The sequence below is a fragment of the Poecile atricapillus genome, chromosome 23 (genome assembly GCF_030490865.1).
Source record: "Poecile atricapillus isolate bPoeAtr1 chromosome 23, bPoeAtr1.hap1, whole genome shotgun sequence".
In the NCBI taxonomy this organism is placed as follows: Eukaryota; Metazoa; Chordata; class Aves; order Passeriformes; family Paridae; genus Poecile; species Poecile atricapillus.
In genome coordinates this window covers 5,255,738-5,278,404 of record NC_081271.1, presented here as the reverse complement: position 1 = coordinate 5,278,404, position 22,667 = coordinate 5,255,738, and the positions used below count along the sequence as shown (strand labels likewise).

The 22,667-nt window shown below is 49.0% G+C and overlaps 1 protein-coding gene across 2 annotated transcripts; it reads left to right on the top strand.

Moving 5' to 3' along the window:
* The first annotated feature begins 1,631 nt into the window (after positions 1–1,631).
* On the top strand, positions 1,632–21,516 carry C23H6orf89 (chromosome 23 C6orf89 homolog). Of its 2 annotated transcripts, none has more exons than XM_058855678.1 (8): positions 1,632–1,745; positions 5,174–5,381; positions 6,753–6,918; positions 18,398–18,552; positions 18,869–18,990; positions 20,075–20,201; positions 20,872–20,995; positions 21,380–21,516. In XM_058855678.1, the coding sequence occupies exons 2-8, from the start codon at positions 5,193–5,195 to the stop codon at positions 21,463–21,465; spliced, it is 969 nt and encodes a 322-aa protein (XP_058711661.1). In that variant the 5' UTR covers positions 1,632–1,745; positions 5,174–5,192; the 3' UTR covers positions 21,466–21,516. The 2 variants fall into 2 exon arrangements, with proteins under 2 accessions (XP_058711661.1, XP_058711660.1); XM_058855677.1 differs by lacking the exon at positions 1,632–1,745 and adding an exon at positions 4,600–4,831.
* The last annotated feature ends 1,151 nt before the right edge of the window (positions 21,517–22,667 follow it).

Below are 22,667 nucleotides of genomic sequence, written 5' to 3'. Positions count from 1 at the left end.
GGAAGGAGAAGATCTTTAAGGTTCTTCCAACCCAAACCAATCTAGCATTCTATGAAAATGCATCGGAGAGATACCAAAACCACCCATCACACCCACAATCAAGAGCTGACTGAAAATATGTTTAATTGCACTTAAGGACTGAAGTTCATGTCTGAGAGCACGGTGAGGCTGAAAGCCCTCACTCCTGCATTCTCCCAAGCTTTTCACACCAGGGGTGCCTCCAGGGACCTTCCCTTGTACCATCTCCAGCCCTTTACTCCTCAAAGGCTTTCCCACAATTTTTAGGACTTTCCACATTTTTTTAGGGGGTGTTAACTGTGTGCTTGTCACTTGACCTGTGGGAATGGGCACCCATGTCCCCCATGGGGCTGGGGATAAGTGGGATTCAAGGGGGCACTGTGTGGGTCTCCCAGGGGGTGCTGGAGGGTCTGGGGTGCTGCAGGGTGATACTGGGATCTAATGGGGTGCTGGGGAGTGGAGGGAGGTGTTAGGGGTGCTGTGGGATGTGGCTGTGAAAGATTTTGGGGGTTCTTGTGTGTGCTGAGAGCTCAGGAAGATGCTGAGGGTTCATGTGGGTGCTGTGTGGGACGTCTTACGGTGCTGGTGGGGTCCTGGGGGCTCAGCTGTTTCTTGGGGGGGTCTGTGAGTGATGGGGGATCAGGCAGGTGCTGGAGTGTGGTCTCAAGGTGTTTGTGGGCTCAGGTAGGTACTGGTGGGGTGTCTGTGTGTAATGATGGGGTCAGGCAGTTGCTGGGGGTAGTCTCAAGGTATTTATGGGCTCAGACAGCTGCTAGGAAGGGTCTTAGGGGTCCTGAGGAGCTCTGATGATCCAAGGGAGGCTCAGGCTGGTCTGGGTGGAGGGCAGTCACAGACTGAGATGGGTGCCATATTCTCCATATTCTGGGCTGAAACATGCAGGGAGTCTCAGTGGGACACTGTGGGTGCCAGAGGAGAGCGATGAGGGTGTTGGGGGGCTGTTGGGAGGTACTGGGGTGGCTGGGGGTCCTGAGGGATGTTTGTGGCACTGGGAGGCCCTGGAGCTGGCTCAGGTGTTGGAAGGTCCTGGGGGGTGTTGGGGGTCCCAGGACAGTGCTGGTGGTCCCAGGGCAGTGTTGGGGGGTTCTGAGGGGTGTTTGGGGCAGTGGAAAGACAGGTGTTGGTGGGGACCTGGGGGTGTTGAGGCTTCAGGCCAAACAGGGTGTTGGGAGTCCTGGGCAGTGCTGGGGGTCCCAGGCTGGGCCGGGCCGGGTGTTGTGGGCCCCGGTGGTGTTGGGGAGCCCCTGGCAGTGCTGGGTTCTCCAGGCGGTGTTGGGGTCCCAGGCAGTGTTTCCTGGGCGGTGCTGGGACCCCGAGCAGTGTTCCCTGGGCGGTGTAGCGGTCCCAGGCAGTGTTCCCTGGGCGGTGTGGGGGTCTCGGGGCGGTGCTGGGACCCCAAGCAGTGTTAAGCAGTGTTCCTTGGGCGGTGTAGCGGTCCCAGGCAGTGTTCCCTGGGCGGTGTAGCGGTCCCAGGCACTGTTCTCTGGGCGGTGTAGGGGTCCCGGGGCGGTGCCAGGCCCCCGGGCACTGTGCGGGCCCCAGATCGGGCTGGGCCCTGCCGGAAGCCGGAAGCGGGGCCGCGCCCGCCCCGCCGCGGGAGGAGCCGCGGCCGCAGCCGGAGCCGGAGCTGGAGCTGGAGCCGGAGCTGGAGCGGGGCGGGCGGGGCCGCAGCCGGAGCGGGAGGAGCCGCCGGGCGGGACGCGAGCGGGGTGAGGTCGCGGGCGCGGGCGGGGGTCGCGGGGGGCCCGGAGCGCGGCCTCTCACCGCGGGCTCGGCCTGGGGGGGCTCCCCGGCTTGTGGAGGCCGGAGCAGGGGGTGGGTGTTGGGGGTGTCCTGTTTCAGTTTATTGATGTATTTTTAAGAGTAACCCCCTAGTTGGGGCTCCTCTGCCTCAGAGGAGCACGGGCGAGGCCGTGGGGCTGTGGCCGGGTGAGGGTCCCTCCGGAGGGGTTTCAGCGCAAGGCTGGGACCTGATCCCCGGGCAGGGCGAGGGAGGCAGCATCAAGAGTGTTAAAGCAGATGGAATATATTTTTATATCTATACATATGTACATCATTGTAGGTTCACTAGCAAGGCGAGCAAGCTTTCCCTATTAAAGACTCCTCCAGCAGCGTTTCTGTCTAAATATTTACCTTCTAAAGCCTTGGACTAACCACCCTGGGCTCTGTGGGCAGAACTGGGCGCTGGGGTGCAAACCCTGCAAGCCAAGTGCCGTCGCTCTTTCTGTTCGTGGAGAGAGCTGCTGATTCCTGCCAGGGTGGTGGAGTTCATAAAAAACCAGGATAACATACGGGTTCCTCATTCAAAGGCCTCGCTCTAAGGGGTTTGCAAGGGATGAGCCCTATTCAGAGTGTGTGTGGTAGCAAAGAGGGTACCGTAGCCTGTTATTGTTTTGTCGGTTGTATCAGAGGGATATGAAGAGAAATCATTGGTCGTTATTTGTTTTTTAAGGCCTCATCTGTTCTCCCAACGATGTGGGATCATAATGCCTTATTTCCGAGCTGGAAGATTGAGTTACTCTTGAATTTGTCAAGGAGCTTGATTGGATTTTTAGTGTCTGTGATTTACAGGGGTTGTCTACAGAGGTGTTTGCTCAGAGTGGAATGTAAATGGAGAGGGATGGGAACTGAGATATATCTCTGTGTTGTATTTTAGCAGGATTTTTCTGTTGTTTGGAAAAGGGGAAACCACAGTGTTTGACAGCATTTCTGTGGGGATGTTTGTTTTAAGTGGTTCCAGACAGATCCTGCGAGCAGAAGAAGCTTGTTGAATCTGCTGGAATTCTGCACTGGACAGCTTCACCGGGGAGAGCTTTGGCACTCTGGAGCCAGAGGACACTAGATAATCTTTCAGACCACTTAGCACACCACTTACAGTGTCCAGGCAACTAGAATAACCAGAAAAGCTGGAGGGGGAAAAAATAGGCCATTAATATCCTGCAGATGTGCTGGCTCTTGCTTGTTCCATGAATCAGGCTATTGCGTGAATGAAAGAGTTAGTAAAGCAATGGTTTGTTTTTATCATCACGTGCGTGGCAGGTACTTTACAGATGAGAAGAAGAAGTCCTTGTCTTGGAGAGGTTAATATGAGATATTATTGACCCAACCTGCTTTGCTTGCCCATGGGGCTGCTCAGGTGGCAAGATCTGGGACAAATATTTGCATGGAATGCAAGGAATGTCGGTAGAAGAGGGCCAGGAGCTAATTAACCTGGTAATGTAGTGCAATGTGTTCTGGGGCTGGGTTTTAATTTGCCATTTTTACCTTTTTGGTGTTTCTGTGGCTGTGGCTAGAAATTTGACACTGATGTTAATATAACATCTGACATTAACTGCTGGAGTTGACTGCTTAGGGAGCTGCTGACCAAACAAATCGTGGTTATTTTTCAGCCAGATAATTTTCCTGATCTGATGCTCCATGTGACCACATAAACAAGTCTGCAAGGGCAGAATGGGGGGGATCTTGTGGGGAGAGGAGCAATCCCTGAAGCTGGTAGTCCTGTGAAACCTAGGGGTTTTTGAAAATACACCCTAGTGTTGCATTAAAAAGAAGATATTAAAATTGCCCTTGCTTGAGCTGTGACTTATAGGAGCCCATGGTTTAGGCGGAAGGCTGTCAGCCAGTTCTTTAAAGGCAAATCAGAGTTTAAATCTGAGCTTTATCATGTCTCTTGTTCTAGCCATACATAGAGTTATGGCTGATTTGCCCTGTGGGAGCAGCCAGAACAAATTGCAGCTGAGCAAATCTAAGTTTGGGTGGCTTGTTACTCAGGGCTGGTCAGTGTGTGTGCTCAGGTGAGCAGAGCAGCTCTGTGCTTTCACAGCAGGCTGTGCTGGGAGGTGTGTACAGAGCCCTGGGGATACTTACACTTCTCACAGTGCAGGGACAGAATTTGGGGAGCAAAGTGGTGAATTAGGTGAAGTGGATTCATGAGGTGGTTCCTGGGCCCAGGAAACTGGAGCAAAATGGGGACAGGGCCCTGATTTCAGTTTTCAGCTGTGGTTATCCATTGTGCTTCTTGTGTTTTTATGCGATGATCCTCAGGCTGTGCTCTGCAGGCAGAGCATTTCTAAACTCTCTCCCAGCTGGCCCAGTTTGATCAGGTTAGTGTTACCCAGCTCAGAAACAAGAGGCAAAGCAAAACTCTACAGATGCCTTTCCCCCAGGCAATGCCAGTGTTTTTCCCAGGCAATGGGAAAATTTTTTACAATGTGATTCTCACATTGTCAACTTGTACCTTGTCCAGCAATTTCTTTACATCTTTTCTTGAGCCCATCAGCTGCTCTCAAAGAGGCCTTTGTGGCAGAGTGGAAGTGGTAGAGGAAAATACTTTTTTTTTTTTTCTTTTTTTTTTCTTTTTTTTTTGCAACTTAACGTTGATCTCTCATGGCTAGATTCTTATAAGTGAGAAATAATTGGCTGTCAGATGCCATTTTGTCACCCAACACAATGCAGTTCTTGCTGGGATATTTAGTTCTGGGACATCTCTGACCTGCAGGCAGACTTGGAGAGAAAGGTGAGGGGCTTTATTGCCTGCAGAGCAGCTGCTCTTATGTTGCTGTTACTCAATAATCAGTTGGCCTGGACATTAGGTTGCGAAAATTTAAACAAATTGTAAACTGCTGAACTTTGCCCCACACATTCTGCTTATTTCTCTGTCCTGTCCCTATTGCTGACAGGGGATTTAATGAAAACAAATCTGGGTTAAAATAAGCGACTGAAATTATAGCGCGGGAGGGCTTAGTGGGGCTGCTGCGTGTGATGATCAGCTTTGTATTGTTGGCTTTTGTACTTGGTGAGCAATTGCTTTATGGGATGGATTCATTTGGAATAGATGAATAAATGAAGTTTCATGGATTTCTGGGAAGCTTTGTTCATTTACATAAGCTGTGAATCTCAGCCGGTTCTGCTCTTGTCAGGAAATTTCACGGCTTCTTTGAGTCGGTGGGAGATCCTGAACCAGCAGAGACTATCAGGAGTGCAGCTCAATGTTGTGCTGTTGGCTGGGAGCAGGTTTGCTCCAGAGGAGCCTTCCTTGTTTCCTGGGCACTGCCACATTGCTGGGATGGCTGTGCACGCTGCTGTTGGGTGGTGTGGCTGCAGTTGATTCCTGTTAACGCACCCCATCTCTCCTCAGGGATTTCTCCTCGGAGGCCATGGAGCTTTCGGCCAATGAGCTCAGCATCTATGACAAGCTCTCCGAGACCATTGATCTGGTGAGACAGACTGGCCACCAGTGTGGCATGTCAGAAAAAGCCATTGAGAAGTTCATCAAGCAACTCTTGGAAAGAAATGAACCCCAGAGGGGCCCTCCACGGTACCCTGTCTTAGTGGCTCTCTACAAGGTAAGATGACTTTTGTGCATGAACACATTTGAGGGTCAGGGTTCTCCTTTGCACTTGAGCTTTCTATTTCCTGTTACATTTTATTAATTAATTTTCCAAGATCTTTATTTAAAAAGCTGTGAAGTGTAGCTTCCTTCCTTCATGCCATGAGCTGCTTTGAGAACAGGAGACAGCTGCCCAAGATTTGGAATTGCTTATGTGTGCTGTAAATTTAGGTTGTCAACATCTTCCTCACCCATAAATTATTAAATAATGACATCTGGATTGATTTTTCAGACTAAGATTCCTAGTGTTGGCATCCTGAGTGGAAATGTGAGGAAGGAAAGAGATTCTTGAAGTTCAGGGTTGAGTAATGAAGTGAACATGGCTTTGTTTCTGACCCTGCCACAAACTTCTACATGTTTTTATTCTCCTTATGGTCTGTGAAACAAACCTATTATCATCATGCTTGATGGTAGAAAAATGTTTTAAAAGTCTTAACTAAGAGATTCTGTAGAATCTTTTGCAAAATGGGTGAAAAGACGCTATTGTTAGGTAGGTTTGAGACCATTCAATCAACTGGTTTGGGTTGGAAGAGATCTTAAAGATCATCTAGTTCTAAGTTCCTGCCATGGGCAGAACACCTTCCACTAGACCAGATGTTTGCTTCAAGTCTGAAAAGTTTCCCACTGACATAATATTCAGTAATACTTTAGTGTCATCTCTACAAATCTATTGCACTGGGTTTTATTTGGAAAAAAATTCAAGCTCTCTTCCTCGTGTCCTATAAAAAGCTGTAAAATGAGGCAGGAGAACAGGAAACTGCAAATTTGAACTTTCAGCTTCTGTTCTTGTTTTTGCTGTTGATTCAGTTTGACTTTGGCCAGGGGGAGAAATGCGTCATGTCATCTCTTTAAGGCTTATTTGGGATTCTGGTATGGAGGAGGGAGCTGGTGCCAACTCTGCCAAAGTGTTTCGAGGCTTGACGGATGTTTGCAAAAGCCACAGGGTTTTCCTTGTGTAAGAGGCATGGCAGGAGTGCAAGCTTTTATTTGATTAGGTAGGGAGGAAAAGGAACTATCTGTAGATAATCCTGATTGATCTCATGCTGGATTATTTGCAGTGCTAAAATACAGGAACAGAGTTGTTTGTGTGGCTTGGGTTTTAAGGCTGCTTAATTTCATCCTTGGACAGCCCTAATAATAAAATTGGGTGTCAAATCTGTGCACATAAATAGCATTGCAGCTGAACGAGGAGACACAGCAAAAATAAGAGTGTTCATGTTGTGGTGCACAGCCACAGACCTTTGATACCAGCAGAAGGCGTGTCCCGGTGTGAGGACACCTCAGCTGCCTGCAGTGTGATTAACTCTGTGCCTGTTTTCCCTCACAGGGTCTGCTCACCCTGGGCTTGGTGTTGCTCACTGTTTACTTGGTGATCCAGCCCTACAACCCGCTGCCGCCCGAAGCGCCGCTCTCCAGAGCCCAGGCCTGGGGCTCCCTCGTCGGGCACATCCGGCTGCTGTCCCTGCCCATTGCCAAGAAGTACATGCTGGAGAGTAAGGAAATGTTTTCCCTGCTAGCAAGAAATACCAACTTAAATATCAGCCACGCGAGTCACTCGAGCGTCTCCAGGGCACCATAAATGTGTTGCTGGCTTGGCATCATGCTTTTCTCTTTTCCTACCACTGTGCTTAAAAATAGCATCCTGAGTTCCAGCTTCACTGGGACTGAAGCATATTTTATCTCTAACTTGATAATTTTGTTCTTGCACATTCTCTTTTCCTTGCTTTTAACACTTCGGGTCTTTCTTCCACATGAGTTCCCTTTCCTCTAGAAATCTTTGCACTTCTAAGAACCAGAACTGAGATAGCTCTGCTGGGAAAATGTCACCTTTCCTTGTTTTTTCTGAGTAGAGCAAAACCAGTTTCTCAAGCAAATCTTGGTATCTGTGAGCAAAGTGTAAAAACCTCAAGTTGTGGCCTGGTTTAAGGAAGAGGAGTTTTTGCCAAGTGGCATATTGGGAAAGGCCTGGGGGATTGAGTGCTGTCGTGTTTACGTGACATTAAGGGAGGTGTGTGTGTGTGTGAGGAAGTCAGATAAGGGTTCCCTGTGAGGTGATCCCATCACAGCAGAGCAACATCATAGATTTTCCTAGAATGGCATAATAGAAATGGAAAAGTTTGGCTGTTTCTCATTCTTCGTTAATCATTTCACTGACTTAGACTGGCAGGTGGGTGCAAGCCTGGGCTCTGCCTCTGCTGGAGCACAAAGACTGTCAGTGATGATAAAGCTGTGAATTATTTTGAGGAGGGATGTGGCACAATGTTGATGGTCTGGTGGCTCACTGTAAAAACAAACTCCTATAGCCTGCCCTTGTCAGATTTATATTTAGCTTGGGCACCTCATTGTGTTGGAGCTGTCTGTGTTGGCTCTGACCTTCCTGCCAGAGCTAAAAAGGGCTCCCTGAAATGCCAGCACCATTCTGCATTCTCTCCCTCCCTCTTTTCCAACGTGGGATTTCTGTTGATTCCGATTTGTACGGTGGCACTGGGTATGCCCCATTGTTCCTCTTCTTATACATTGGGATATCTCTGGGAGTGAAAAACAAAGGTGAGGAGATGGCTCTGATAAGCACTTGACATTAGAAGCCTGCTTATCTACTGCATTCCAGCTTTTCCATGGATGAACACTCCCCTGCTCCTGTATTGAGATGGAATCCAGTGGGAATTTTAATGCTCATTTCACTTTTCACAACAGCCAGGAGTGACAGGACAAAGGGTAATGGACTAAATTTGAGGGAGGGGAGGTTGGATGTTAGGAGGAAATTCTTCCTGTGAGGCTAGGGAGGCCCTGGCACAGGTTGCCCAGAGAAGCTGTGGGTGCCCCATCTCTGGAAGCATTCCAGGCCAGGTTGGATGGGGCTTGAAGCAACCTGGGATAGTGGAAGGTGTCCCTGCCCATGGCAGGGGATGAAGCAAGATTAATTTTAAGGTCCCTTCCAACCCAAACCAGTCTGGGATTCTATTTTATTTGTTCAGTCAGATTTTGTCCAGAAAGTTGACAGGTTCTTCCTTCAGATACCACAGGGTCCCTTTGGATGAGAAGAGCCCAGGGATGTTCCTTGGCACAGCAAAAGGTTTGTAGGACAAGGGCTGCCTGAAACAATGAGCATCTCCTTGATAAATAAGAGCATGAGCAGTTCTGACTACCTTTGGAAAAACCAGCTGAATGATGAGGAGATGGGCAAACATCCAGAGGAAGAGGGGAAAAGGGAAGGATGGATAGAGAGGAAGGATGCAGTGTTGTTATTTAAATGCACATAAAATCCTTCATGCCTGTGTGAGTCCTGTAAGTCTTCAGAAGCGATGAGCAATAGGATGGGCAGCAATCCAGTTCTGGGGAAAAGAGGAGAGGGGGGAGGCAGTTCCTGCTCTCTTTCCACAGAATTTGGTTGTGGTGGAAGCCACAGCATGTCCCCATTAACAGATTGACTGGGGTTGGCTGGAGTGACTTTGATCCTGCCTCAGCAAAAGGAACTGGACAAGACTCTGGCTATTTGAAGGGAGAATGCAGCACCCAGCCTGAACCTTGGCTGGGTTCCTGTGGGAATCCCTCATGTCCTGGCTTCCCAGCAGGCAGCTGCAGCCACTGACACTGTCCCCGTGACACTGGTGTCACCATCACAGCTTGCTGCTGAGAGGACACTGGTGAAACCATCCAGCAGGGAATTGGAAGAAGGAGTTCCTTAGCTTGCAGCTGAGTGCTCTCCCAAGCCCTTTCAGCCCTGCTTTGTGTGTGTTGTAATTTTGGCCTTGTGGTATGCTGAAGGGAAGGGGTAAAGCTGCATCTTGTGTCTTGTTTGTTGATGAGGGTGTAAGTCCAGGAGGTCTTGTAGGCAGGTCTGGTGTTCTCTGATCATAGGATCCCACAATAGTTTGGGTTGGAAGGGACCTCTGCAAGTCACCCAGTTCAACCCCACTGCCAAGGCAGGGTCACCTGGAACAGGTGGGTTTGGAATGTGTACAGAGGGGGAGGAGACATGATGTCCCTGGGCAGCTGTTCCAGTGCTCTGCCACCTTCCATGAAAAGAAGTTCTTTCTCATGTTGAGGTGGAAAATGTTGTGTTTTAGTTTGTGGCCATTGCTCCTTGTCATCTTGCTGGGCACCATGGAAGAGTCTGGAACATCCTCTTGGCATCTCTTGGAGATGTTTATATGCATTAATGAGATAGAAGGGATGTTTGCACTGTGCCTGAGCAGCAGAGAAAACCACTAATGAAGGGACTTGACGTACAGACTCCTCATCCTTTCCCTACGTAGGTCCTGGGAAGAAAATTTTGAGGGGGCTGAGGATGGATCTTGGAGCTTTCTGTGCTCGGGCACCAGTTCAAAGCCAGCTGGGGCTGTTCCTGTTGAAAGCCACCTGTTGTCAGCTGGAGGCTGCTGTGGCCCACCGGCAGTGCTGGCCCACATTGCCGTGGTGCGGACACGGCCCAGCCCGGCACGGGTGGTCTGGCTCCTTCCTCTGTGCCTGGGCAGGCAGGGGCAGCCTGGGCTGTGCTGTCCCTCCTGAGCTTTGGGGCAGCTTTCCTGTGTCCAGGGTTGAGGTTGGAGCCCGGTCTGCTGGGAGGTGTGGGCTGAGCAGCCAGGTTTGTGTTGCAGAACAAGGGCAGCTCAGTTGCTGGGTTTCCCCTGAGAGCCAAGAGCTCCAGTCAGATTGGTGGTGAGGCTTTGGGAGGTACAGAGGTGCAGGATGTGCTCGCCCCTCCCTCCTGCTTATGGTGACCTGCCCTCCATCCTTGTCCCTTCCACCCAAGAGCTGTGCTGTGGGTGACAGGGGCTGCCTGTCTATCAGTGGCTGTGGGTGGACCTTGGAGCAGCCGAGGTGAGGAGCAGGATCCGCAAAACTCTCTTGCATTGTTTATAGGATTGAGTCCAAAGTAAATTTCCTTTTTGCCTGTCTCTGTGCTCTCTTTCTTGCTGACTTTTTTCCCCCCAGATCAATTCCCATATTAAACCTTATGTTCCCATTCTTTGTTCCTTGATAGCTGACTCTTAGACCCTTGGGTCTGTGCCTCTCTTCCAGCTGTTTTCCCAGGGCAAGGTCTCTGTGGTTGGGGAAAAGGTCTGTGGAAATGTGGTTTGCATTTGCTCTTCCTGAGCTGGTGTTTATGCAGAGCTTGTGAAGGCCCCAGTGCTGGGTCACATTGGCTGCTCCGGGCCTGTGGCTCTTGGCACATCAGCCCTTCATTTATAACTCCAGAGAGGCAATGGGCTCTCAGACCTCTGGGTCTACCTGCTGTAAGGAACATGGTGTATTGTGATGGCCACATGCTATCTGATGCTATTCCAGGGAAAAAGTAGGACCTATGCATTCTGGATTCATTTCTCACACAGGCTGTGGATGGACAATTCCCTCTGTGTTCCAGTTCTCTGGTGCAGAATAGGGATACAAGTGCTGCTGTCTCCCCTGCAAGCATTAGGAAGTAATATATGAGCTCTCTGCAGTAAAGCCAAATGAAAAGGGGTTTCCTGTTCTTTTAACAGAAATTTTAAATTCACACTGGTGGTCACTCTGCCTGATTTTTCTTCCCTTCACAACTGTGTCATCCCTACAGCCTTGTTAATATCTAAATATGATTTTTGATGTCAGCTGGTTGGTAACTGTTCCCTGCCAGCCATGCAGGGATGTGATGAGCAGAGCATTAAGCTGCTTTCACATTAACTTGTGTGTCTGCCCATAGTAAATTCAGTCCTTGTAGCTCAAAAGCTCAGCAGAGCAGGTCTGTCAGTGGGGAACAGGCTGTGGCCCAATGTGACAATTTGCACGTTGTACTGGTAGCAGAGGTTGTAATGATCTCAAGGAAAACCCAGCTTTACTTTTAATAATGACACTTGGTCCTGGGCACACTCATCCTACACAGCCCAGAATCAGCTGGGTCAGTAACTGCTCAGCACACCTGAAATCAGACAAAAGCACACATGGACCTCAGTGCTGGAAAGGAGATCCTGTGTAAGTTATCTCCAGCTTGGAGAAGAAGTGTTAAATACCCCTTTTTCAGTAGACCAGTAGGGCTAAAATCATGTTTACGGGTTTATATGTAATTATTGTAGAGAAAGGAGCCCAGCTGGAGGAGCTGTGTTTAGCAACACCTTGTAAATGGCCTGTCACTGTGTTACTAATGCCTGCTGGGTGCCAGAGCTGTTTGTGAGGACGGGTCACAGCAGGGTTACTGGGGGAGGACAGCAGCTGGTTACTGGGAGAGGGCAGCAGCCTCTGCCTCTTGGCTGGCCCACCTTGGGTTTAGCTGGAGGCTTGCCTTGGCACTTGGCCAGCTCCTGTCTCTTCCCTGATCTTAACCCTTTGTAGGCAAAACACTTCTCCCTATGCTTCTCTCACTCCAGCCTTGGAGTGTTTTTGTCCTTGGCACAGCTCTGTGCAGAAGGGGAGCATCCAGTATGCCTGCCTTGCACAGAGACTGCTGCTTCTTGAGAGCAGCGTGAGCACCCAGGTGTTCATCCAGCCTTTCTCTGTGAGCTGAGCACCCAGGGGTTCATCCAGCCTTTCCCTGTGAGCTGAGCACCCAGGTGTTCATCCAGCCTTTCTCTGTGAGCTGAGCACCCAGGTGTTCATCCAGCCTTTCCCTGTGAGCTGAGCACCCAGGTGTTCATCCAGCCTATCCCTGTGAGCTGAGCACCCAGGTGTTCATCCAGCCTATCCCTGTGAGCTGAGCACCCAGGTGTTCATCCAGCCTTTCTCCATGGCTTTGCAGCCCATGCTCTGTCTGACACATGGAGCTCAGGGATTCCTGAGCCAGAGCAGCATGGGCCTGCTTTGAAAGAAGAGTTGCACAATAAGGCTGCCTGGGAGGTAAGGCAGGATCTGATTTCTAACTTGTTGCTCTCCTCTTGCTCTCAAAGGATGTTACTTTTTTTTTCCTAAGCAAAGTTGAGTTGGTTTTTGCTCTTGTTTTCATGCGTGTTCTGGTGCACGCGCTTTGGGGGCTAAAGTATTTGGAGGTGGTTGTGGGTCACAGCATGTGCAGGGCTCCTTCCCATCACTGCACAGCTGCCAAGTTTATCTGATCTTTTGTGTGTGTAAACAACCCTTTTATGATATAACCTGAGAGCAACCAGCAGACATGTGTTGGCTTGTTCAAAGGGGAAAAAACGGCTGATTTTGCAGGGCAGGGTGCTGCCAAGCTGTTCATACTCTCTGTTACTTTGGCCTTCGTTCAGCCTTCGCTGTTTATTTGGGTTTTCTGGCAGTAAAGTAACCTCAAACCATTGTGGTGCTGTGGAACACGAAATACTCTGCCTTTTACTTCTGTGTTGTGAAGCCTTCAAATTGCTTGTTTGCTCATTTGCAAAGTGAAACCTTACGTTGGATTTGCTTTCCTGAGAGGAGCGTTTGCCATAGGTGGCCTCTCGCAGAGGCATTTAGCAGCCTGGCAGAGCCCTCTGTGCACTTGTGACACAGACATGTCAAACCTTTTACAGGCAGAGGCCACCATCAGGCAGGTGACAGCAGCTGGGAGGGATTTGTTTCCAAAGCTGTTCCTCTGAGGCAGATTGCTCATGCAGCACAAGCTGTCGCTGGGGCAGGTAACCAGAGGTGCAGCTGGAGTGGACTTTGGATGCTTTCCTGACAGCTTGGTCCCTGCCTTCCATTTTTGAGACTGGTAGGTGCAGATTCCTGGAAATAATGCTCTTTTGCCCCAGTGGACTGTGAATTCCTCTTGGGCTCGGCTCAGCAGACTTGATTTCACAATGTCTGGTTGGATCAAAATCATTTTCGTGCTTTGCTTGAGGTTGACTAATAATCCCTGGGCTGGTGGAGCAGCCGTTACCCATTAGTAAGATGAACAAGTAGTTCTTCAAGCTGTTGACTTCTACCCAGAACAACAATGAAGGGGTTCTTGATGGGTTTTTTTGGTAGCAGTTATTTTGTTCCTAGTTGTTCCTAAAAATGCTGTGAACCAAACTAGGAGGTACTTTCGTCTTGTGGCATAAATATATTCAGTATACCCAGAGGTACAATAAAAGTTCAGTATGAGGGAGGGGTGAGGATCTCGTCCTGAACAGGGACACTTTTTGTAGTATATATTTAAAACCCCACTGTGATACAGTCCTTAATCAGGACTTGCAGGCTGTAATTAATAATCCTTATGCTTCCTGCCTGACTTACTTAAGAGCCCATCAGTTTAGCCTGACTTTGACATGACATTATAAATGATCAAATTAATTTTTAGCCTAGTGAAGAATTTCAGCAAGATAGAGTTTGGGAAACATTGTGCAACAAAGTGCTCCAAATGCCTCTTCCAAACTGTGCCACCTGGTAACTACAGAGCTTGGAATTCCCACATCTGTAAAGTAAGAATGATGGGATTTACCTCTGTCAGAGATTCTGATCATGAATTGATGCCTGAATTGTTCTACAATCACAGGTTGCTCCAAGCACAGTCAAGCCTGGCCTTGAATGCTTCCAGAGATTGGGCAGCCACAGCTTCTCTGGGCAACCTGTGTCTGGGCTTCCCCAGCCTCACAGGGAAGAATTTCTTTCCAATATCCCATCTCTCCCTGCCCTCTGGTAGTGAAAGCCATTCCCTCTCATCCTGACACTCCAGGTCTTATCCCAAATCCCTCTCTGAGATCTCTTTTAGGCACTGGAAGGGGCTTTAAGGTCTCCCCAGAACCTTTTCCTCTACAGATGAGCAACCCCAGCTCTCCCAGCCTGGTTCCAGAGCAGAGGGGCTCCAGCCCTTGGTGCATTTCTGTGGTTTCCTTGCTACTCACTTCAGCAGCTCCACATCCTTCTTGTGTTGGGGTCCCAGAGTGGAGGCAGCTCTGTAGGTGGGGTCTCACCTGAGTGGGGCAGAGGGGCAGAATCCCCTTTTAACAAAACATCCAGGTTTCTACAATGCACCTACAAGAAAGGACACAGAGAAATGTCTGGGTAATGTTCAGTGCACAGCCATTCTTGGGAGCCCTGAGCTCATCCAATGCTTGCTGAAGTTGCTTGAATATTCCTAGGATTGGCTCCGGCGAAGTAAGTGGTGGGTCTGGGCAATAGTCTCATCCTCAGAAAGAGGAATCTGGGATTTGGAACCAGCCTTTGCAGGTTGTGGAGCTGCTCAGTACATCAGCCAGTCCTCTGGGGAGCTTCCTCTCAGTTACAGTGGGTGATGGCAGCAACAGCCCCTATGGACACAACACCTGGGGGGGCTGTGAAGTCCTGAGGGGTCTTCCCTGGGAGCAGACTTCCCTGTGCAGACCTGGCTGGCACTTGCCTGGTGAAGATCGCTTCAGCCTTGCAGCCCTGAGTGCTAGGGAGCAAACCAGCTTGGTGGGGAGCCAGCAAACTGCCTCAGCACCTGCAGTGCTACAAGCAGAAGGTTTTGTGTTTTGAACACTTTGTTAGGGTCAGAAGCAGCCCTTGGCTCTGGATCCTGCAGGAACAAAAGTTTCCCCTGCTAGAGGCTTCCCTTGAACCTGCTGCACTGGCAGATTGATCCTGCGCCCTCCATATGGTCCGTAAAGAGATCAGGGCTTGCTGAGATCCTGCTCTCAGATCCATGTGGGCAAGTTTCCGTAAGTTAATTTGCTCTGCTGCAATGGGCATAAGCAGGGCCAGGCCTCCTCAGGAACTTTGAGTTTACAATCTGATCATCCACACCCAGCATCTCTGGGGCTGTGCACACACACCCCTCTCTAGTGGTGGGGGCAGCCAAAAATTTGGGAGATCCTCTGTGAAAACAGCCAAGAAGGGCGGGGTACTCATTTTAAATTGGTGGTGACTTGAAAATTATTTTTCTGCATAGTGGAAAGTAGAGTCATAAACTCCTTGTAGCATTCATTAATCATAGATGTGTTTTAAGGGAAGATTGTTATCTCTCGGTCTGTGCTGTGTTAGCAGCTGAAAGTCCCAGCCCTGGCTCTGCTAGGAGCTCTCCTGACACGGGAGAAGGCAGATCTTGTTCTGGAGAAATAATAACACATAAAAGGAAATACTAGGTGCTTATGGCCATTGGGGAGCTGAAGTTCTGTTGAACAAACTGAAGGCTACCCCTCAAAAAGGGGTGAGAAAGCAGAAAGAAGCTGGCCACACTTGTGTCGTGTAACGAATAGTTGGATGTGTCACTGCTACAGCTGCTCTCCTGCTCTCCAGCTCCGCAGGGGTAATTGCCCACGCCCAGCACTTCAGCGTGTTGATGGGAGTGGATGGGACCATGGTGTGAGGGTTGTGCTGGGATGAAAAGAGCATCTTCCATTCGCATCCCCAAGCAGCCGTGTGTGTGCACAGACAGCGCGCTCAGCTTCCACCGGAACAGTCCCCAGGGTGTCTGGGCCGGCAGGGTGATAATGGAAAAGGAATGCAGGGAGGGTAAGGAGAGAAAATCAGCATCCTGGGTAAAACCCTGCCCTGGTCCCCAGTGGCAGTTGGCTCCTGTGTGCACCATCTCTCCTCCCGCCCTCCCTGGGAAGGGCAGGCGCTGCCTGTACTTGTCATGCCAGTCACACACATGCTGGTGCACAGACTAACACCCTCCACAATAAATCTAAAAGATTAATTACTAGGAAAAAAAAAATCCCACAACCCCACTTGCAGCATTTGAAATGCGTCTCAACCAGTGCTCTGCTCTGGTTATTCATGGGGAAAAGAAATCACCTTCTGAATCGAGCAATTGAGAATGCAAATATCCCAGCCTGGCTCAAAAGAGGAATCAAGCTCTGTACTGTCAAGCTGATTAGCATCCTGTTCCGTGGGGTACTGCCCTGAGCCCAGAGGGAAGATTTGGGGACAACTGTGCTTAATGCTTAGGGATGAGGTTTCTGAGTTTTGCCCAGAGAGAAATTACAGTCTTGCTACGCCCCGTCTGATGACAGACCGTAGAGATGTTTTCTTGTTCTCTTCACAGCGACTGCCCTTTCTCTGGTGAGATCTTTCAGCCTTTTGTTTCCTGTCACTGACCAGCTGTTTTTTGTGAGTTGAGTTTTTTTGTTGTTGTAAAACTGAAGCTTTCTACAGGCAGTGGAACAAAGATTTTCTTTTTTCTCTTGTGAGCAGGGAGGGAAAGTACATCGGAGCAGTTTCTCATGGGAGTGGGACTTCTGCTTGCAAGAAGGATTTTACACTTTGTTTTGCCTTTTTTCCCCCTTTCCCTGAAAGCGGTGTAGATGCGTCTTCCAGAAAGACTAGGAATTATATCCTGATCCCTTTCAGTCCATATCCCAGCAGTAGGGTGGGAAATGCAGCATTTGGGAGTTGGAAATACTCAGCAAGAAAGAAGCAAAATGAATCCAGGTCTGCTCCTTGTTGTGATGACCCAATGAACGTAAATCCTCTGTAACATTCCTCTTGGCCCGTTGCAGATGTCAGAGGGGAAAATAAAACAAGAGCTCTTCTATGAAGTGCAGGAGTGTGAGTGTGACTGGAAGTTGCAGTGACAGGCAGGTTTTGTGTGGCCTTTTTTTCCCCCAAAAAGCTGCTATGCATCCTTGTTTCCCAACTTGAATTTTCAGCCAGACTTCACTCTTCTTTCTCCCTTTGCCATCCCCTCCGTTTCCAGAGTTGCCTGCAGCAATGTCCAGGAGACTTTGGAGCTGTGTTGATGTGTGCTGGCAGGGTGGGCCTGTTGGTGAGGATATTTCACGTGAGATGTTTCCTGACCCACCCTGACAGATCAGGCCTGGGATGGGTTTGCTGCCACTGCCTAAGTTAAGCCTCCCTCATTGGATTAATGCTGCAGAACCAGAGCTGTCACTGCCATAAAATCTGTATTTGAAGTGGAATTTCCATTAAGCTCTCCCATTTCTCACAACCTGCTGCTGTATCTCCAAATATAAAATTTGTGTTGGTGGCATTTAGACTGGGTATCAGAGAAAGGTTCTTCCCCCAGAGGGTGCTGGCACTGCCCAGGCTCCCCAGGGAATGGGCAAGGCTCCGAGGCTGCCAGAGCTCCAGGAGCATTTGGACACCGCTCTCAGGGGCAGAGTGGGAGTTTGGGATGTCTCTGTGCAGGGCCAGGAGTTGGAATTTGATCTTTGTGTGGTTCTGTGATTCTGTAAATTAGAGCCACACCCTTTCAGTGTGGTGGCTGCTCTGCCCATCCTTTAGCATAGAAATGCATGGTGTGTTCAGGATTGTCCTGCTCATTCCCTGCTGCAACAAGTCCCTTCTCTTAATGATTCTTTGTTTTTTTGGGAGAGCTCTTAAGTTAGAGGAGGGAGGCTGGATATAGGCATCAAGTTTGTGTTTTCATGTAGAAATTGAATTTTTAAAGATGTAAACATATGCAGTGTTCATTGAAGGCCAGTTCAGCTCATTGTGGTTTAACAACAATTTTTGGAATTTAAAATGAACGTAGCTGTGGTGCAGGGTTCTTCATGCTGGGAATCTTCTCCCCAGTTAATCTTCAAGTCAATGCATGGGATGAGTGAAAACAGCAGCAGCATGTCTTGGTGAAATCTGACATTTGGCCAGCATTTTCTGCACATCAGAGACTGGGCAACAATTACCTGGGACAAAGTATTTCTAAATTAACACAGTGGTGAAGGGGAGGGTGATGATTTCAGGTATGTCCTAGCAGGGTTCTTGACACCAATGCTAACCATGTGGGAGTTACTCTTTCCAACCTGGATCTTTTTTTGTTTACTGGGTGTTATCTCCTTGATAACACTTTTGGGTTGCTCTTTTGCTTATGGACTTGTTTCCATTTAATTACGCTACATGTGATGGTTGCCATCCTTCTATTGCTCGTGGAGAGGTAGCTGAGCCTGTGTGCCTCATGTACAGGGAAGTGGAATTTTCATAAGCTCTCCCATTGCTCACAACCTTTAGCTGTATCTCCAAAATGTGCTGGAAACATTTCCTTCAGTTCCCTGCCTGGCAAAGCTGCTTTTTGAGTTACAGTCATCAGAAACTATAAGAAATCTCAGTCTTTCCTGTTAGGGATAATGAGTTTATCATTGAATTTGTCTCCTTTTAATTCCATTTTTGGTCTTACTAAACAGGTTTCCCTTGTTTCTTCCCCAGAATGCCAGGACTGGTGGGCAGCAGGTTGCAGACAGAACACTTCCGCACTTCCCACAAACTGCACAGTCTGTTCTGCTGTGAAAAGCCTTCAGATAGTGACAGACTTCAGAGAGCTATCAGAAAAGCTCCAGAGGCATCAGCCTTTTCTAATCAAGGTAATGCAGGGATTTGTGAGGCTTGGTGATGAGTCCAAACTCTTGAACAGCATGAGCCCAAAACCCCTGCCCGGTATTTTCACCCATGAACTCAAACTGCTCATTCAGGACATGTGTCTAAAAAGACATTTCACCCCAGTGTAAAAATGAGGGAGGAGAGAGCTCCCTGCATTGTTCCTCTGACTAATGATCATTGTATTTGGACACCTAGCAATCCACATGGCTATTGCACTTGAATGTTTTCTAGTGGGAGGGAAATGGAAGCAGGGAGCAACCCTGGGGGCACAGCATTTATCTTAGTTTCTTGTTCTTTAAGACAGGGCAGCATCTCTCCTATGAAGAACTGAAGCATTTTCAGTCCCAGGATCCAGAACTGGCAGAGGTTATAATAGAAGAAAATTCAGCTGAATTATGGAGCTGCCCATTTTTCTTTCCCTGGTGAGTCAGACAAAACATGGTGGATGGACACCTCCTTTCTGCAGGGGTGCTCAGGCTCTGCCTGTGTGAACCACCAGTGGTTCCAAGTTGCAGTTTAACTGGAGGGAAGGCGTACAGGAGTGGGCTACAGGCTTCTTCTGCTTTCTGGCACTGATTTGTTCTGAGGACAAGACTTCTGCACTAAAAATGGAGCTTGATCTCCAGGTATTGCTTCCCTTATAAGATAAAATTATTCTTATAAGATAAATTCCCTTATATTATTAAAATTCCCTTATAAGATAAAATCTCAGGTCCTGTTCTTCAGGCTGTAAATCATCTGGGCTGTGATCTGATCACATAAGGCAACTCGTTCACTTTTCTATCACCTCTGTCTGCTCAGTGGAAATCCTTCACCACTGGTGCTGACTGAGAAGAGATGCCATGACTTCTGCAAACACTGAGAAGTAACAAAGTCAAAGAATCCTGCAATTTGTGTTTAGTCTTGTGCAGAAAATATGGCCAACTCTAATCCTGCCCCTGTAAACTAAAGGCTCTTTGCCAAAGCCTTTTAGTGTGAACAACTCAGAGCTCTCTAAGGTCTCACAGCAAGCACTGGTAGAGGGATGGTCAGGGTACAGAAGAATTAATCATGTCAGTCCCCCAGACAGGGATGTAAAAATAACAAGGCCCACCTGGCCTTTTCCAGTTACATTTCCTGGTTTAGAGAATAGCCTTGGATCCCCCTTGCCTTGCCATGTGGGTTCAGTTATGGTTGTGTATGATGCCACCTCTCTGCACCTTTTGTAATTAATGGATCTGGTCAATGACTTGGATCATTTTAAGGGGAGAGGATAATGAAGTTCATGTATGCATCAGGATCTGTTTGTTCCTTCTTTACACGGTCCTGGTGCAGGAGCCCGGAGGAAGGTGGGAAGGAGCACAGGTTTAGAGACTGAGATTGAATTTTCCTCCTGGCTCCCAGGGCTAGTCTGTCATGCTGTTTATCAAGCATGAAGGTTTGGCAAGAATTTTATTTGGAAAGTAGCTTTTAAATGCAAACATTATCATTGTATGATGATTCTTTAATATGGGCTGGTTTGTTTAGGAACAAGTCTGTGAATAAATCTCGGATTCTGCAGGACTTTTTCCCTGCTTCCTCTTTGCTGTCCTTCCCCAAGACAGTGTCCCTGGAGACCTGCTTCCTCATCCGCCATCCAGATTTGGGGAATAAGGTGAGAAATTAATTCCAGAGACATTCTCTTCCTGTCTGTGAGTTGTCTCCCAGCAGCTCTGAGTTTTTGTGGGATTTGCAGGGTATTTTTAGCTGATACAGTCCTGAAAGGGAGCATTTGGGATTGTATCAGCTCTGTCCATCTGTGTGTAAAGTAGCATCTCAAGGTTGTTGTGTCTAATTTGGGACAGGAGATACCCTGTGCCCATCTCCCTTGGCAGCTGGAAATGTCACAGAAACAAGGGACTTTAAAGATCATCTTGTTCCAGCACCCCTTGCCTGCTCCATTCATGTGTCTGGCCTTGCTGTAGCTGGGTGAGGTGCTTTTGTGCACAGTTGGGCAGAATTCCTTTAAGAGTTGCATTTTAGGAGCTGTTCCTGGCAGTGAGTCTTACTCATTCTGAGACACTTCAGGCTTCTGGCCTGATCTCCTCCTCTGTTTTCCTGAGTTTTGGGGATGTGCAAGCCCTGCCTTGCCTTGGAGGGGAGGAGAACCCTTGCATGCAGCTGACCTCAGCTAAGATTCTGTGATCCGCTGGTAACTGGGGCAGCAGCAAATGTGTTGTTTGCTCTGTCTCACCTGCCTGCAGGGCAGTGACTTGTCCCTGCTTTGGGCAGACAGAGCCAAGGAAAGCTGACCAGGCTTTTGAAATCCTCTCCTCCCATCCTAGAGCTACAGCCTGCACAGTCTCTTCGCTGTTGGGAGTGGGCAGCTTACCCTGACTGTTGCACCTCTGGACACATGCAGAGGGCACTGTGAGATGTTCAAGGTGGAGCTGGAAGCTGGAGATTTGGGTGAGTACCAGAGCTATGGCATGCAGGGACTGGGAGAGCCCTTGGAATCAGGAGACTGCTTCCAGCTGGGTCTTTTCAGTCTGATACCTGGGATGGTGGTTTGTGCCATTGCCACCTCCAGACTGGTTTGTGCCTGCTTGCCACAGCACAGGGAGTGATCCTTCTGGACTGGGAGTTTGTGGCCTGGAACACCAACACTGGCATACCAGGGGGTGCTCAAAGCTTGAGCAGTGTGGGTACACAATGGGTATTAGAAAGCCAGTGCCCACTGAGGGGAGTGTCCTTGCAAAGAGCTCCAGCATGACCACATCCCTTGGTGGGAAATGGGAGCACTCGTTAAGGATGGATTCATCTAACACAGCCTCTCCATTGCCTCTTCCCAAGGTTATGCCAGCGCAGATCACTGGACAATGAGCTTCATGGCCAGAGGGACACAGCCAGTGGTGATTTGTGATGGAGCTGCCAGCTAAGGATGGTGGGGTGGGAAAACAGAGCTGTTCCCAGGACAAGAAGACTTTCAGCTTTGAAGCCAAGGCAACGTCTTGAGAGGAGCGAGCCGGGGCAACTGGGGCAGGCAGCTTTGCCACCCTGCATGTTTACAGTGTTTAAAAGTGACTATTTTCCTGACCCTTGAGGTAATCCTTTGCCTTTCCTCAGATGTATTTTGGGAGAAACTCAAGCTATTTATGACCCTCCCTGTCCCCTCAGGTAAGCCCTGGGTTTGCAGCAAAGGGTTTTTTTTTCCAGGAGCAGCAGATGGATTTCTCAGGATGAGATTCACCTTGTGTTCTTTATGGATTATGGCACTTCTGAAACTTCCGGGGGGGTTTGGGAGTGGATGGGGTGTGTGACATTTCTGTGTACATTCCTCCTGAGGAGGAAGCTTTGAGCCTGTGTAGTCAGGCCAGTTCTATAAAGGGAAGGAATTGGTGATGCATCCCAGCTCTCCCTCAAGTCCGCAGCTGTGTGAGCCCTGCAGAGCTGATCCCAGGCTGGGGAAAGCCTTGAGCCTGAGGGCAGAAACTCTCACCCACTTCATCCTTCTAGTACCAAAAGAATCCCTTCAGGCCTCTCTGTGTTGTGGTCACCCTTCTGCAGCTCTCTGTCAGCAGGTTGTGAGCGAGTCAAATGGTAATTGTGCTTTTCTTCACCTCTACTTCCTTTCCTGCAAAAACACCAACAAACACGTGTTAGTGGTGCTGGCAGTGCAGGAGTTCTGGATGGAGCTGGGAGAGAGCAGCTCTGTCCAGCTTTCACCTCAGACACCAAGGGCTGCATAGCCATTCTCAGCTGCTCCTTGTTTTTGGCCTGTGTTTCCAGCCCACGGTACCTCTGGGAGCACCTGAAACCTCCCTTTTCCCTGGCATATTTTTGTATTGACTCCTTCCAGACCTGGAACTCTGTCTTGAGAATGAACGTTGGTTTTTCCTGGGTCCTTTCCAAGCTGCCTTTGCTTGTTTCCTGCTGCTGGAGCAGTGCTGTCTCCAGTGCCCTGAGAGAGGCTCGGGTTCGGTGTTTGCAGGCTGCGGATGCTCCGGTCCCTTCCAAGTCTGATCCTTTGGGTCTGATCCCACTGCTGAAGATCATTTACAGATGTGTCAGGCTGAACTCATAGGCCAGGGCTGGAGTTCAGGACATACTCTCACACTTGTTAATATGGAGTTGGGAGGGG